This window comes from Epinephelus fuscoguttatus, linkage group LG13, assembly GCF_011397635.1.
Source record: "Epinephelus fuscoguttatus linkage group LG13, E.fuscoguttatus.final_Chr_v1".
Classification (NCBI taxonomy): Eukaryota; Metazoa; Chordata; class Actinopteri; order Perciformes; family Serranidae; genus Epinephelus; species Epinephelus fuscoguttatus.
In genome coordinates this window covers 8461888-8480469 of record NC_064764.1, presented here as the reverse complement: position 1 = coordinate 8480469, position 18582 = coordinate 8461888, and the positions used below count along the sequence as shown (strand labels likewise).

Genomic DNA, 18582 nt, shown 5'->3' with positions numbered 1-18582 from the left:
ATTAAAAATCTATCACCTCCATCGTCTGTGCCACCAAGACACCCCAGGTTCATCGCCAGTCCGACTGTTAATACTCTGCCCTCCTTCGAATGTGTAACCCAAGACAATGTACAATCTGGTGAGCCCGACCCCCTTAACTGAGGAAGAAAAGAGGCGTGTAATCAAGTCATAGCTCAAAAATGCAGCATGTGTTTCTAATCAAAGCCGTCTGTGGACCTGGTTGAATTCACATGTTTGGACGTTTCAGCTTTGGTAGAAAACAGCCCATTTGTTGCGATGTCAGTGATGTGGCAACAACAACTGGAACCAATTTGGAAGACAGAGTGACCTCATGTAGGTTTTGTTGATTTGGAATACTAGGATTTTTTGCTTTCTGCTCGAACGTTTCTCTCAGAGAGGGAAAAACGTTTTGAGTTGATTTGCGTTTTGGCTCTGATGTGTATCAAAACCCTGGTGATGGAGAGACATATGTAACTCTGCTAAGAAACTAAAGTAATCCACTGGTTTCACAAAGACCAAGTGTTTGCTCTCTTTGATGTAAGGCGCTAAGTGGCATCTTTGAAGATGTTTTACAGCTATGTCAGCATCTGGGAGGAGTTATGTTCAAACTGTCTCACACACACACACACACACACACACACACACACACACACATACATGCAGAGGCACAATTCTTCTCAGGCTTATACTGTGGGCACAGACTCCGATTTTTTGTTATTGGAGTCAGTGAACTACTTTTTTTTTTTTTTTTTTTTTTTTTACTTTTTCCATGTTCACATCCCTAAACCTTACTCCAAATATTATTTGAACACTTCTGCTTCTTCCAATACAGGTTGTAGGTTTTGTATGAGGGATATACTATATTTCCATCCTGGTAATCTAAACTGGCGTCACCATTTCCAATTGTGAGCTTAAAGTCTGCTCCTTGATCTCATTTGCCAACTTATGTTCTTTTGCAAAGTTTCCGCACATGTGCGTCCAGCCATATGACTTTCATTCTGAACTCTACAACTGCATTGACTAAAAAAATACAACATTTGTTTTAAACATGTTTTCAGTCTTCAAAGAACCATATTTGATTTTGTAAATTCCACAAAAGTCTGGTTCCTCAGATATCTGTCCAATAACCTCAGTGTCCTCAACACAGACTTTTTTGCTGACTTCTTTTTTTTTAAGAGGAGACCTGAATCATGTTGTTAGTTTACTGAAAGAGTGAGACCGCTTGCAGTGACACAGTTTCATCAACATTCAACCACACTCAATTGGAAGTTCAGATTTTCCATATAAAAGTTCCAGTTAAATAGAGAAACGCTGGTAATTGTAGCTGTGGACGTAAGCAGTACCCCAGTGCGACTCAGTGTTTTAAACAGTGTGAGTGCTTTAGATTTAAACTGGTATTCAGTTTGGGGGTGTAGAGTGTGTCTCATGCTGTTCTTACAGCCCCTTATTGGTGGGAAGCATATTGTCTATTCTACCTAAGCACACTTGCTAATAGCAATCTCAGAACCCACTGGCTATCAGTCTGACAATTATAAAGCCTTTGGGAGCAATGGCCAACATTTCAGGATGGCCGGTGGCTTCCCAGATTGCATTTCGGCCAACGCGACCCGCCTCTCCAGATGAACTGTTTACCCGCCGGTTAAATGTGATTGGTCAATACTATTCAAAGCAAGATGCTTCAGAAACCAGAGCACTTCTGATTAAAAATCTTGTCCCATTGCCTACAGAATCTGCATACATATGCAGAATCTGTTTATAGAGATTAAACAAATAGCTACAAATGTAGACTGTAAAATGCTAGAAAAAAATCTGCACATTAAAAACGTTTCCATACAAAAACTGGTCATCGTGTGGAACAAGCCTTTAAAGCTCCTCTGGCACACACACACATACATTGTCTCAAAGTGTTGGTGAACCACATTTTCCCTTAGTCTACAAAACCCATGAACTTTCCACTGTTTTCATTTCGTCGATATGCAATCGCCTCACCCACCACTATTTCATGGAAAGAGGCCTGCAAGATCACTGTGCTGTTTCACATGAACAAATATGGACAGAGACAGTTCCTCAACAAGGACAGAGAAGCTGGTCAGAACAGTGCGTCGAAGGACTTTTAAACTACGAAGGACACACATACAACATACATATATATACATCTAACAGAAAACCTTTTTCAGTAGCCATGTTAGAACAGCAGAAAGCTATAGAGCCTGGTCAAGTTGTATCTTCTTTAACAGTCAGGTAAAGTATCCCTGTTGACTCTTGTCCACATAATTCAGTGAAAATGTATTTAACTGCAGTGTTGCCCCATTTATCAAATAACAACACTGGTTATACAGTTACATTTTTTCAGCAAAGGCAAGGCCTGCACAAACAGTATGAGACATAATTTGGGCCCTGTGCTACATTCACCACAGGGTGGCGCTCTATTTGGTGCCACACCATCAGGCAACTGTCTGTGCTTAATGTGACACTTAGTAATGCCAACTTACTCTGGTTAATGACATAATGAAAGAAAGACTTAAATTATCCGAAGGGAATGAAAAGTATAAAAAATAAACAGTACTGTCTGTGCTTCACTGCCTAACTCCACACTCCATTAGGGGCCCATCAAATGAACTTTCCAGAGCTCTGTATGGCCCATGACATCACATGTAGAGACAACACAGTCCCTGTGACGACACAAGACATCAAACACTCCAGTTGCAGAAAAAAAAGGGGGAAGCACAGTTCAAGTAAAACAAGAACACTCAGGTGTTCCAGCTCTCGGTGTTGCCAGCTGAAGACATCAGCGGCCCCGCAGTACACCGAGTGACTCACAGAATCCAACAGCATCTCTCCTTCTCATGTCTCCTCACATCTGGCCTGAATTAACATGCTGCAGTCTGTGTTCCCTCAGAGGCGCGCGAGCCCTGGTGCTGAAATTCTTTTTGCAGATGTACGATGTAGTCCGAAGGGGAAGAGAATGGTTGTGGTAACACTTAATGAATGTTCCAAAGTGCTGGAGTGGTGCAGGAGTAGTGCAAAACCGCAAAGGTGCTCATTTCCCTCCTCTGCACATTTTCAGTGCCTGAGGGTGACATCACTCACAATCACTGACAGATGTCCACAGGACTGGTTCTTGACACACACAGCTTGTTTGCCAATTGCAGATAATCCACATTAGAGCTACTCTCATCTCTTTTAAATCTACTCTAAGATAAGTCTTCAATAAGCACGTAAGGTCTCAATCATCCCCAGCAGGGATCTAACATGCCGTCTCTACATTTTCAGCTGCTATCCAATAGAAAACAGCAGTCCTAAACAAGGCAGGAGAACAAATTAAGTTGTCATATATAAAGAAAATTCCCTTTGGCACAAGAAAAAATCCAAATAAAAGAAACTAACAACATCTGAGGAATCTCTCTTATCAAAAATGACTTCTTCCTTAATCAGTAGCACACTTAAAGGAGCTTCTGTTTCCTTAACCACTGGCAAGAAAGAAACTTGTACAAGCCCAAGCTTAAGTTCAGTCCATTCAAAGGACAACCATCAGCCACCTTCAAACATTATACTCAACAGCAATTAGGTGTTAAAATAAACAGCAGAGGGGTTCACTTACCACTGCTCCCGTCTTGACATGTCACAATCAAAACCTGAGCTACGGAGACTACCAGAAAAAAGATAGTCCTTAAATGCACAAAGCTCATCATGTCTATAAAAAAGACATGAGCCGTCCTTGCGCGTAAAGCAAGGGGAAAAAGGATGAAAAGGGGGAAAAAATGCTCAGGTTATCACTGCAGCACCATGAATACAAGAGTATCTCTCCTTGTAAGCAGCAAGCAGACCCAGCCCAGACTGCGTGAGTGCTTTTTTTTGTGTAGTTACAGCTTTAAATGAGAAGAATGCTGGCCAGCCTAATTTTCCTCCCCCTTTTGTCAGCCCTCTCCCATAACCATCCTCTCACAGGCTTTTGTGGCTGTGGGAGAACTACACCCATGTTCACAAGTTCTCATACTTTCCAGTGATTCTTGCTGTCTGTGGACAATGCAATAGTCTTAACTTTGGTTTACAGTAAAAGGTGCAAGAGAACAGATAAGGAAAAATGACTTTGTGTGTTTGGAGGTGTCACAGATTTTTGCCTCTCTTCAGAAGTGGTTGCTAAGCAAGATCATAAAAGTGTGGTTTTATTGCTGTCTCTGAGGCACCAAACAAGACACACACAGTAAGCTCAGAATCCCTTTTTACTGGGCAATTAAAAGTAAGAATAGAGTTTATAACTGCTGTTTTCTGATGAGATATTGCAGTCGAGAAATTGTAGCGTTGCTGGTTGATTTGTTTGCTTTTAGCATCTCTTTAGTTGCACTGTCCTTAGTCAAAAGTGCAGAAAGAGAGATAAAAGGCAAACTGAAACAGTGTGTGAGAGTCACTGTGGGTGGTCAGGATTGTAGGTGGTCATGATGGGGAATCCAGGGTGTAAATTTAGAGAGAAATCTGAGGTCAGCACCTCTTGACTTATGGCGAGAACATGGAATCTGACCACAGTGCTATTATCGATTAGATAGTGCAATGTTTGAGATCACCAAAAGCAATATTAGCTTTGTCAGTCTGTCTGATGCAAATAATGTCAGTGTGTATCATCAATGAGGCTATCTATAAAGTTTCTGATCTGGACTCTGTCTGTGTCATCAATGGAAATAGTAGAGTGTGCTGACTTGTATCTTACACTATTGTACCGTACTGTATGTTAATGTCATGTACTCCCAAATCCAACATTGTGCAAGATTAAGCCACAGGCATATAAAGTTTATAGATTCAACTCTTAATTTTGACCCCGCCTCTGTCAAGTGAGACCACTTGGGAAGATGAGCCATTCCTTCTCCTCCCAAAAGACAAGAAGGAATCTGTTCTACTTTAGTTTTCGAAGTCACTCAAATGCGTCGTAAGGAAAACATTGATTCATCTATGGGAAAATAAGACGCTGGAGGAAAAAAAAAAAAAGAGCAGCAAAAGGATTCTCTATGGAGCAGTTTTTCACTGTGTCGTTCAGTTGTGGCGAATCATGGTCGGGAACAATGGGTTCTGAATGCAAACACAATGTTACCATCAGTTAACTATCTGGAACAACACTAAAATCTCAACAGAGAGACCACACACGTCATGTGATGGTATGAAGTAACTGTTTACATCTCAATTTTTAGCTATAAATTATAGCTGAAACTGGTCAAACATGTCGTTAAATAACTAACCTCAAATACACATTTAAATCTGTTTGCAGAACTCAGTAAAATGAGACCTTTTTTTCCCCCAAACTTTGTCACACACCCCAACCCTGGAGAATATGACAGGAAACAGCTGTGTGCCATGTTCACAGGGTGCTAAAAGCATCAGGTGATTGGCGTCCTATCAGACAGAGTGTGTATGAGTGTGTGTGTGTGTTTGTGTGTGTATGACAGGAAGGAGGGGGGTTCAAGACACTAGAGCAGAGCTAATGAGAAAGACAGCTGTTTTCTTGTTGGCCCTGCCCACAAACCAGGTCAGCCAATTCAAAGTTCCTCTGAACAAGACTCACAAGAAGCATCCGTTGTATTTTCTGTGGAAACATTGGTGAAAATAAACCTGAAACATCAGGGCACTGCAAATACTGCCAGTTGCTGCCTGTTTGCCAAAGATATTGTCATTTTAGAAAATGTTGCCAGGGAGGGAAGGTGCTCTGGGCATCAATCTGTGTTTTGTACCCTGCTGGTCTGTAAACAACCCTACTTTGCAACTGATTGTTTTAAAGTAAACAACATGATTGCATTGAGAGCCCATGTGCCTGGCTATTTGTGCATACTTTAAAGGCTGCTGTATTTCTATCAGTAAGCCTTCAGATCTATTTACAGTTTAATATTCTCCTAAATGACAAGGCTGTTGATATTCTGTTTTTGTTCTTGTCAACAAATCCAATGAAAGAAATTGAAGCAGCACTGTTAGTATTTACACTGTCACTTCTAACACAACAGGAAAAATTACAATCAATCAGACGTTCATAACACAAAGTTTTTGTGTGTGTAGTGTGCATCTGCATCTTCTTGGGTGATCCCCATCTGATAGGCAGCACGTCAGTCTACAACTCCTGGTTTCCTTTTACATAAAGGCACACAGTTACAAACATTATGTTGTCATCACTTACAGTAATTCAATAGAGCAGGATTATTTCGATTCAGATTTCAAGGGGTTTGGAGATACTTATCCAGCTCTGCTTCCTGCCTTCATACATCACAAATGCTGGTTACCTTCTTTGACTGCACTGTAAAAAAAAAACAAAAAAAACAACCCTCTCCTTTCTTACAGGTCAGATGTGCAAAAGATAATCAGGTCAAGGTTATAAATATTGGTGTGGCTTGAAGAATGGAGACTGAGCATTAGTGTGTGTTCTACACAGCATAGACAGTGTTAAGCATGTGTTATTCACTGATTTACACCTGTAAATAAAGAAACATAGCTTACATCAGAGATGGGTAAGGGTTACTTTAAGAGTAATCAAAGTACTTTACTGTGTTACTTGTTTTTAAAGTAACCAGGTACTTTACTGCATTACTCCCTGCGTAAAGTAACTCAAGTACTTTTAAAGTATGTCCAACGTTACTCCCTGAGAAAAGTAACTCAAGCACTTTTAAAGTACTTTTGAGTATTCTACATTTCCTATTGGGCAATGGACCACAGGGTGCTAAACCTACATTTGTTTTTGTCTCCAAAATTAAAGTTATGGACCACTTGCCCTTCACTGAGATCCAATTCTCCCATCACAGCCGTCACTTTGACCAGTAGAAACACAGAGCGATCTGCTGCTGTAGACAACTGTATGACAACAACACCCCAGCATTTTAATATTTCCTCTAGGGATGTTACCACACAGAGTAAAAGGGGGAAATGATGGTGTGAAACAGCAGAGGCACTTTGTCAATCCGCTGAGTTAACGTTACTGTCATTAGCATCAAGCTAGCAAACAATGCTACATCCTCACAGTCGGATATAAAGTAATAACATTAACAAATAGCAGCGGGGCTTTTACTCACCACAACTGCAGAGGCTCCCAGCTTCATTTGAAACAAACTACATTATAGACGGTCCGTTATTTATTAATCCCTCTGTGTGTTTATATATTTACTTTTTATCCGCTCCGTTGTCTTTGTAAAGTTAACATATCGCACCGTCATTTCAAACTCAACACTTCCTGAATTTCTTTCAAATTAAAAGCCCCTTATAACCTCGGCTAGAGAATCCCTCCATTTTCTAAATAGGCTTTTATTCTGAAACATTTGTCAGAACTTCCTGTGGAGGATACAGTAGCTTGAATGTTTACATATGGCGCTTCAAATGTAGCTCCTGCCATCTTCTGACGCTTTTAGGTGACTACAACAACATGTCGGCTGGCACATGAACAGACACACAGGGAATCAAATAATAGTAAAGTGATAAAAATAGGACAAGAATAACCCGATGACATCACACACGCCGTGAAAGACGACCGGGGATAATTGGTGAGTACCACTGTGTTGTGTGTCATGTCTGTCGGCCAAGTCACAGCATGATTTTATAACTCCACAATCATGTAATGTGACATAGTGACTTTCAGAACGGGCAGAAAAGTTGTGTAGTGTGTACCAGGCATATAGCAAGTCCTCCTGAGTCTGACCTGTCTGTCAGCGAGTCCACCTTTTTTTAGACTCCACCATAGACAACAGCAGCATTTCTCCGACGACTTCTTTCGGACTGATAGGTTTAACTTTACCTCCGTTATTAGAACCAAACGACAGCCGTTGCTGTTTCGGAGCTGAAGGACCAGCGTTCTAAAAGTAACGGAAGTAACTGATGTCTTGTTTGAAAATGTACTTAAGTATTTGATTACTCAAACAGCAAACTAACGCGTTAGGTTACTTGTTACTGCAAAAAGTAATCAAAATACTCTAACGTGATAACGTGTTACTTTGTAACGCATTATATCCAACTCTGGCTTACATCCACATTTATTTGAGAACTGAATTTGTTCTGTGTAATTTTATGTAACATCACATTTTTATAATGTACTCTCTCTGCTTTTTTTTAGATTTATTACATACATCATTAACATACAGTGTGAAGTGAAGAAACACAAAACACATAAACGAATCAAGCTTAACTTAATGTCTTAACTTTTCCTTGGCACAAAAAATATTTGCATGGGGACTGTTACAGAGTGCTCCAGGGATGACGTTTTTCTGTAGGCCGACGCCGAAGTTCCCTCATCAAACAGCCTATGGGATTTTTTCACTGGATTTTGGACTATTGCAGAAAAGACGCTCTTTGGCAAACAAACATTTATGATGCTTACACATTTTATTTAGCAAGATAATTTTCACAAATGAACACCACTGAGGCCTATATGATTTTGAAGCCTAAATGCAATCACCAGACGTAAAAAGCTAACATTAGGCCATGAACCAACTACACTAAGGTCGCATGACTTAACATCCCTACCACAATGAGGCTGTAAAGCTTTGTTCGACGTGATGATGTTCTGTAGTCTCACTTTGCCACTTGTTAGCAAATGCGTTTTTTAAGACACAAAATTTCTGAGTGGCGTATTTATTGTCCTGTTTTAGAACAAAACGTGACAATCTCTTAGGCTTATGTTAACCAAAGACTTTATTTCAGGCATGTAGCCAAGTCTGATTCAAGAAAATCCATTGACTTCAAGATGAGGGAACCGCGATTGCTAAAATGCTAACTCATCCCCGGGTTTTAGAAATCATTCTTGGAGCACTCTATAGCACTCTAAGTATCAAGATCAATCATGAGCTGAATGCAAGCCCACCAATTGGCTCAGACAGTCACAGTCATGTTGTTAAATAACTGTTCTATTTTATATCATTAAATAACTAATTAAAACCAAATTTATCAGAAAAACAACCTTGTACTTTGAGTTTTTAGTTTGGCCCATGTTGCATCCACTTACATGGAGCTGATGGGCTTTATAACCTGTACTGCAGCCAGCCACTAGGAGGCGATTGAGATGTTTCCGATTTCTCAGGAGCTGTCGTGTCATCCATCTTTATATACAGTCTATGGTTAGACTAGGCTGTGCTCCATAGACTCTCATGCAATTGTCTCAGATTTCCTTTATTTTCAGGCTGGTTTTCTGGGGTGCACATGTGTTAATGATACTCATTACTTGGAGATATTGGATGGAGATACATTTCATCACGATCCAAAACCAAAATGAAACCCTGAAAAGTGTAGGGTTAGCTAGCTAGCTACTGAAGGTATAGCCTACTGAATGTATACACATGCTGCTTTTGCTTTTTAATAATGGAACAATAAATAAAGACCTACCCTGCTTTACATGAACCACCGAAGTAAACAGAGAAACCAGCCGACCAGGCTGATAGCCTTTCGTGATTTTTTCACCAAATGGAAAATCCACCCACATTTGCTGCTTGGCGGGTGTTAATTTCAGACCCTCTGTCTACTGCTCTCTGAAACTGCTTTTTTGTTTTTCCAAAAATTTGATAATATTTCTTCAGGGAGCACAGTTAGTAACAGTGGGGGCTCTATGCTAGCTCCGACAGCTTAACAGATCATCACAAAGGTGTGGGGCTTAGCGAAAGACCAATTCAGTCACTATTCATTGTGTTCTTCCTAGTGGGACTTTTTTTTTCCTTTATAATTTCTAGGTTATATTTGATCAGCTGCAAGATCTCAGGAGAAATTAGCATGGCATTACAAGTTTGATTTATTAGCTTCTATAATGTCTGCATTTATCTACACACATTAATACGACTTAAGCAAACATTTAAAAGTCAAGAGTTATCAATTAGCTGGAACAAATACATTTTTCTTTATTAGTGTCACTAGTGGGCTTTGCATATGGTATGCTTTTAGAGACACTGACAAGAGCAGTTGTGTAGAAACTATTGCTGATCCAAGGATTTCATCTTTTGTAATGCTGCTGTAGATGGAAGTAGAACAAAAGCTCTGCTATGGTACAACTGGCAGGGACACCATCCTCCGTTTCACTCCTCCATCTCCTCCCAGGCTATTAAACTCCTCCAATTGGTCGTTTATTTTGGTTCTGTAACTGTGCCTAAACTGCGTCACAGCATATTTCACACATTCTCCTCCTCAAATATGAGGTTAAAATATCTCTGGAGCTGAAATTGATGACTGCAGCAAAAAACGTCTGTTACAGTGATGTTGGATACAAGCACCTTTTTAATAAAGACACTTTAAAAGGTTTGAGACATCGCTCTAAAACCACATGTTAGCATTTATGAAGGTTGTCTTCCAGTTTGTTTTTAGTCGTTAAGCTAATGCATGCTTTTGTTTTGCAAAAAGACAAACCATGCAACAACTGTTAATTCTGTGCTCCTTTGTTAGACATGGAACTAATGGCACTGACAGACGTAGGGGTGCTTCTTTGATACGATCCCAAATAACCTTAGCTTTGGACAGAAACAGAGAATGGAAATAATTATCAGTGTCTAAGTCTCCAAGGCTACGCCTGCCAAAATATTGCAATAAACACACTCTGCAGCCCGAGCTCACACACTATCAGCAAGCTCACCATTCCTGGGACGAAGTAGCCGTCCATAACCAAGAACTTACATTGTTTCCACCTAGGCTTTTCAAAGATCACGTTCGAATCCACAAGATGGAATTCCTTTTACTTCTGTTACTTTCTTGTAAACTGAGCGATTGGATTGGACAGGAAGAATGTTGGAACAGATGGAATGCATATGGAGCCTATTGTAAAATGCAGACCTCCATGTTGTATATCAGATTATATGGTGCTGTCAAAGGATCACAAAGAGACAAAAAAAAAGGAAACCTCTGGATGACCTACATTTATATAAATATTTGACACAGCTGTACTATATGATCATACTAATGATATCTTTATTTATATATTCTAAGAACCCCTTTATGGACCATCGTAAAAAGATTAAACAAAGCATAAAAGAGCATAAGAATTAGCAAGACAACATTTTTTAGGCAAGAATGCTGATCAATTACTGTTGTACAATATGGACAATTTCCAATAGATTCACACGCTGTGACGTTAAAAAAGTAAAACACTGAATTGGGTGTTCTTATAGATTCAGGCGGACTGTTCCACTTTAGAGGCTCTGACCACAAATGCATAATTACCCATAGAATTTTCTGGAAGTTTAAGGAGAAAGTTATTGGCAGACCTAAGGGTACATTCCAGAGTGCAAGGAGTCCAAAATGTAGGTTGGAACTGAGCCATTAACCACTATATATTTGATTAGTAAAATCGTATAAAATGAATTCTGTATTCAGCTGGGAACCTGTCTATCTTTGGCTTTTGTGAAGAGCCTGGCTGCTGTGTTTTAGGCCCGTTGTTAACAGGAGTGTTTTCCTGCTAATGCCAGAGTAAACAGAGCTGGAAGTAGTTTAGGCGAGATGAGATAAAAGCATGAATTACCTTTTCTACATTTGTAAAAGATAGGAAAGATCTCAGTGAGGATTGTTTGGGGTATACTGTTTGTATTTGACCTTAAGCCTTGTTCTATTAAATTTGATCCAGATGATGCTGGTGTTTGATGAAATCACACAAAACCTGTGCTTTGTTAGTCTGAAAGTGAAACTCTTGCAAGAGCTGATTGGACAGGCAGAGACAGGCATTATGACTTGAGAGAATTCTCCCAGGCAATGTAAGCTGTGAGCGGACTTCCTACAGCGGAAAAAACCTCTGTGCTATCTCCTACTTGTACTTCAACAACCCTCCCTCAACTCCAAACTAAGTCTGAGTCTCCGACTGCCAAGGCTGTGATGACTTTCCCCTCTTTCCTAACATGCATTTTCATGGTCTTGGCTCATCTGCTAAAGTCATCTTATCCCAACCCCCCACTCCTCTCCCCACTTCCAAACCCACAAGACATTTTAGGCCAATAAAACAGAGACAATAACAGGAGACAACTTGAAACAGAAAGTCTGATTTTCTTAACAGAACAAAATGCACGTTGAAGGTACAAAATGTCCAACACAAACAAACATTCACAATATCAAGCCTTTTTTCCTCCTCTGCACTACAGCATGAGTTGTAAATCTGTTCTGGTGAAACAACGACCATGTGCCTGTCATCAGAAATGATATAATATCCTTTTCTTAATATCAATCAGCCACTTTAGGACAGATCTGTCCTCCTGATTCATGGTACTTATCCTCCATTGTCAAGTGGGATTAATGATCCACCAAGGCTCAATAAATATTGTTTTACAAATGCTGTATTACTAGTATGAAAGTCTGCAATAGGTCTTTAAGAATCAATCTATTGAGTTTGAAACTTCACTTTGAAAAAGGAACATCATTATTCATTGGTCTTAAATTCTTGTTTTCTTGCTGTAATTGAGGATGAAACGTGTTCTCACCAAATTAGCTTCTTTGATCATGCAATTCAAAACCCATCTGAACTGCGGGTGAATGTTGGTTTTAGCATGAAGCACATTTCCGGCAAGCATGAGTGAAGGGAACTTTGAAACCTACAACAGGGGCCCTTCTCAGTGCCCACATATGAACACCGCATGCTGCAGTGAACCAAAGGTCAACTTCCTTCACCCCAAAGAGAAATGAATTGTTTCCTTCATCTTCCTGCTGAACTCTTGACACAAGGGCACAGTGTCCTGAAGAAAGCAGGCCAAGGCAATGCTTGGCAACGAGTGAATCAACATAATTACCATGTCTCTACTTCATTCTGTCAGTACAGTGTGCACATTAGTTATGTCCTTAACAAAGATGGATTTGTGAAATAAAAATAAGATTTTCCTAGCTTCATTATTTCAAAGATATTTTAATCATAGCTCTACATCCTCTCTATTCACTGACAATGAAAATCATTATATTCATTCTTTAGTATAGACAGTGACTTTATCAGATGAACAGCCATTTAAATAAAGTTAAAGCAGGATCAATACATTTTTGGACCAATGAGGGCCACAGACTGTATAAAATAATGGACATATTAACTGTGACATCACCCACTGGTTTGTGGACTCGCATTTAAAAGCCTCAAGTTCGATATGTGAGCGATTGCCATCTTGGATTTTTGGAGCAGAACTGACCATATTTGGATGAGAGGGTGGAGCTGATGAGGAACACAGGTTGGATCTAACTGAAAACCTGGGGACACTATCTACAGATACCTATCACCTATAACTGCCATGAAGGGAAAAATTAGCTATAGAGACTAAAACAATTTTTTGTCACAGGCTGTAAACATATTTCTGCTGTGGGCATTTTAACATGCGATTTTTGGTTGTTGACTCACTATTAGAGCCACCCTCAAGTGGATTTTCAAGGAAGTGCAGTTTTTGGCACTTGTGTGTTAGTTTCATTTTTCAGCCCTGGAGGTTCTTGCTTGCTATTAACACATTATGAATGTGTTAGTAAACAGTTGCCTATTTACACATCCACCAGACACAAGGCGACATTAGCATTTTTTTTAGCTCTGATTTGGTCATCCCAAATCCTGACAAAGACACCTAGCTCTTTAGCTGCTGTTATGTTCAACAGGTGGTTGCTAACTTGTCTGTCTGCTGCTGAAAACACAAGAGTGACATACGAACACAGTGAACTCTCATTAAAAAAATACCCGGTAATGTCACTACAAACACAGTGAACTCTTATTTTTTTTTTTTTTTTTTAAAAACCCTGCTTTTGTCACTACAAACACAGCTGGACATGTCCCAATCTCTTGTTGAAAAATACATGATGTGGTTGCTAGAAACATGGAGAACTCTCTTTAAAAATTCTCACTTTGGTCGGTATAACATGGCTGGACATGTCTCAAACTCTTATTAAAAATACACGGTTAAATATTATCACCATATAAAAGTTGTGTTGGTTCATTGTGGTATCAACCAGGTGACTTTTTATACATCCGGCAGATAGACAGCAACATTAGCTTTCATTTGAATTCTAGCCAAAGTGTTTCTCCCTCTAACCGTGTTTTGGTCTCCACCCGTATGTATAAAGAGCTAGTGGCTAGTGCTAGCTAGAGCTAGTGGATTGGTGAGAGCTGTTTTAGAAACCAAAACAGTTGCAAACGAACAAACGGACTAACTAAAAAGTTTGTTAGAGCTGGGAATGGCAGCAGAATTAAGAAATAATTATTTGGGATTAGACTGCAAGTGATATCTTTTAATTTAATTACTTAAAGGGATAGTGCACCCAAAAATGAAAATTCAGCCATTATCTACTCACCCATACACCGAGGGAGGATCTAGTGAAATTTTTGAGTCCTCACATCACTTGCAGAGATCGGCGGGGGGAGCGGCTAGCACACCTAATGGCTGATGGCGCCCCAGACTAACGTCCAAGAACACAAAATTGAAACCACAAAATATCTCCAACATGCTCATCCATAGTGATCCAAGTGTGCTGAAGCCCCGACATAAAAAGTTGTTTCGAAAAACGTCATTTGAACTCTGTTTTTAGCCTCACTGTAGCCTGTAGCTCTGACTGCTTCTTTGTGCTCCGCGCTCACGTATGCGCTTGCGCGAGATCAGCGAAAGCATGAGCTTTGCTTATCCGTGTTTACATCACGTGATACGTGCACCGCAGGGGGACACAGCAGTACCACAGTAACTAAAAGATAATTTGCACTACGGTCTTTTAGCATAGGACAGCCCAACATGTCTGAAGACTTTGAAATTGAGGAGGAACAGCATTTCTTTGTTGAGCCGTATTTGTTTGAGCCCGAGTAAAGTAAGTTAAAAAAAAAAAAAAGTCTCTTTTTCCATTGGATTTTTCCATTTTGGATCATTGAGGAAAATAATCTTTGAGGCGAACAAAAGTTTATGATACTTACACCTTTTGTTCAGCAAGAAACTCTTTACAAATAAACACCACTTTTATGATTTTTGAAGCCTGAAAGCAATCACCAGAAGTGAAAAGCTAACTTTGGTGGTAAAAAAAAAAAACTACACTGCAGTAGCATGATTTAACCACACCACAGCAAGGCTATAAAACCATGTTCAGCATGATGACGTTGTGTAATTTCATTTAGCCACTTGATAGCAACTGCCTTTTTTAAGACACCTAAAGGCTTCATAACTCACAAGCAGGATTTTACTGATGTATTTTATGTCGTAGAACAAGACGTAAAAGTCTCTTGTGTAAACCACAAACCTTATTTCAGGCCTCTAACTAAAAAATCCATTGGGTTTGATAGGGAGATAGGAATGCAAAAAAGCTCACTCATTTCAAGGTTGTAGGACTCATTCCTAGACTACTCTATGGTGGGTCCCCATGTTTGTGTTATTGATGCACATTTAATTTAATTTTAATTTAATTTTTAATTTTATATACTTTATTAATCCCGGAGGGGAATTTCAATTTTTCACTCAAATTCAATTACACACAGGTCCGAACACACACATGCACAAACTGGACCTATACATGCACTAAGTGGAGAGATGTCAGAGTGGGCTGCCCATGACAGGCGCTCCAAGCAGTTGGGGGGTTCGGTGCCTTGCTCAGGGGCACCTCGGCAGTGCCCAGGAGGTGAACTGGCACATCAGTCCACGCTCCATATTTTGGTCCGGACGGGGACTTGAACAGGCGACCCTCCGGTTCCCAACCCAAGTCCCTATGGACTGAGCTACTGCCACCCCCATGCAGATGATGCAATGTATATTTCTGCAAATGGTTTCACACTGATTCCACTGGTGGCTGTACAGCAATGCACCAACAAAGGCTAGCAAATGAACATGGATATAAACAATGCAGGTTACAAAATGCTCAACAAAACAGCTTTGTAAATGATTTATGAGGAAGGAAATGCATCCAACACATTTGTTAGTCTCCATGGATACACACAATCAATTGTGTTGAGTAACACTGAACATAAACACAACTTTTGTTTGTTTACAAAAAACCTCCACTGAGTCCCTTTAAGGGAGAGGACCGCTCAGCTGGCTGAAGCCCAGTATATGTCCATTTAACTTGTATTTTTACTGCCCATTTCACCTGACAGCGGTGCTTTTGATGTTGTAATGGTGATTAATGCTCTGCAGTAGATTGTCGAGGAGCTATCAGAACATGTCCCAACAAACAGAGCAACCAATAGGAATGTCGAGTGACAAATGAGAAAATGAAGCCGTAACACAACAGTCATCAGTCACAGTCTCAGAGAAGCTCCTCCAGGCGGACAGCGAACAGATCTGGGGAAGGGATTTCCTCAGTAATGTGGGAGGACTAACATGGGAAGTGAGCAGGGGATCTCATTTATGGCAAAAAATAAATCCACTCCAGTGAGGGGTATTATGGAAGGACATCCATTCCCCAGTCTGTGTTTGTATCTGTATCTGGATATATATCACGTCATGTGGTGTAGATCACAATTGCAACCACATATTTATGACGTTACATTTAGAGATAATGAAGAAACCTGCTTTTGATCTGCAAAAAAGATGAGGATGACTTTATTTTTATGTTAAAACTAACTAGACTGAACTAGACTATGAGAAGAAGATGGCACGCACTTATGGTAGGCCCTGATTAAGATCTGATATGGTTAGACACAATAATTATACATCTATCACGATCCAAGATTTCTTACTTTCTGCTAAAGCAAGCTTCTGGATGGGAGGTTGCACTCATGCCAAACAGCCTCAGCTATTCAGTGTTTTGCTTCTATAAATTAGCAGGACCAGCCAGAGAACTGGAAGAACCAGAGCAAATAAGTGGTATAAAGGTTTTCAGAGTGGCTTAATGCCTTACCACATGTACATTTGGTTTTACATGGTTGTGGGGAAATGATTTGCACCTTGTGGAAAATGTGAGGAGGGCTGAGGCCACTGAGCATGAGTCATTGGCCAGCTATCTTTGAGGGGGGATGGAAGTCCTGCTTTTGAGAGCCGGACTCAGACATTTGTTTACTTTCCAGACAGAGGAGCTGAGAGGCACAAGAAGGGGAAAATGGTGGACAGAAACGTCACATAACACATTTCAGTGTTACAGGCAATGGTTTTCGATCAAATGCTCTTGTTCTCTGCAATGACCCTGCACCCAGCTCAACAGCTGGGGCGGCTCAGACCTTTTATTGTGTGTGAACACCATTGATGTTCCTCTAATAAATGACATTAAATGATAGAAATTAATGTAAAATGAAACCTCTTAAGGCAACAGAAATGACTTCTCATGTATTTTCATTTAAGATATAACAAAATTATGATGTGGGCAGTTCTCAATAGTCGTCAATTTTTTTTTTTTTTCCAAACTGTGGTTTGCCTCTGTGGATGGAGTTCCCATGAGATCATGGCTAGTCAGAGGATCTTAGTGTCTGTAAGAGAGTCAGGATGCAACAGACTGGGGAAAGTATGACTACCTCTCAGGAGCTTGGCCAACTCTTTAGTGAGATGTGAGGACTGCTCACTGTGAGAAGCCATTAGACAACTTTACAAAGACCATACGTCTTATCAGATGATGACACCTTTCACGTCATTCATTAAAATGTTAATCGGTAGACCGCGGAGAATATTTTTTAACGCCATCCCAACCAAACAACATTGCACTGGAAACATTGGGCCCTTTCTCCTGATCTCCCTCCAGGTTGCCCCAGTTAGTAGTGGCTCAGTTTTGAGCCACAAACCTCCTTTAGTATTTTAACAACTGTTAGTTCTGTCAGTACCGTTAGCAGCGTCAACACGGCTAGTGGTGCTAACATAGATAACAGTGCTAAAGGGGTTTTGCAGCAGCTAACCAGCTGTCTGTCAGCAGATTCAACAGAAAATGAAATTAAAGGCACAACAATTGCATTACAAAACATTAAAATTTCACCACCTCTTAATGGATAGTGCTTTAAAATGCAGTAGTGAAGCTCATTGAGTCAAAGGAGTGTTGCACTAGGAGGAAAGCACTCTTGTATTTTACATCATTTTGACTTTTATTTTTTTCTTAAAAATGAATTGGTAAATTTCCTTTTAGGAATTTGACAACCTGCAAACAGCCCCTCAAAGGCATTATCTGATGATTATGATATGTAAACAACTGCTGTATTTGATGTGTTTAAGTGGTTTACTCAAAAGACCTATCCTTTGTTAAGCTACACTCCTTGTGATTTGATTGATGTGGACAATTTCAAAATACAACCACCACAGCAGGATCAATAAACACTTCTGTCCAACAAAAAAAACAAACAGTTGTAACTCACTCATGAAGTTAGTATAATCCACAGATCAATATTATGCCAACAAAAGCACTGCTCATACAGTCTTTAAACGCTGGTGACACTGTTGCCATACAATCGCAAAGGTTGAAACGATCTAAATCCAGCAAAATATTTAGTCCAAACCCATTGTTACATCCATAGATATCCATAAACTGCTATTGCATCCCTCTAAATGTTCATATTTCTCCACATATTATTTATATTTTTTTCACTCAAGATCTGGACTGGTTGCTGTCTAAATTGTTGCTGAACTCTGACCTTTTGATTGACATCTCACTTGAGCAAACAGGAGCTTCCATACAGACAGTCTGGGCTTCAACAAGCAACAAGGGTTCCTTAGTTCCTTTGGCACCAGAACCAATCAATAGACAACCATTGGTCCGATG

At 40.0% G+C, this 18582-nt stretch overlaps 1 protein-coding gene across 1 annotated transcript in view; it reads right to left on the bottom strand.

The window, feature by feature from the left end:
* col5a2a (collagen, type V, alpha 2a) overlaps positions 1 to 3861 on the bottom strand; it is a 48527-nt gene extending 44666 nt beyond the window's left edge. The window contains exon 1 of the mRNA XM_049593780.1: positions 3602 to 3861. Coding sequence (XP_049449737.1) covers positions 3602 to 3692 — 91 coding nt within the window. The 5' untranslated portion in view covers positions 3693 to 3861. The remainder of the gene's footprint in view (positions 1 to 3601) is intronic.
* Between the last annotated feature and the right edge of the window lie 14721 nt (positions 3862 to 18582).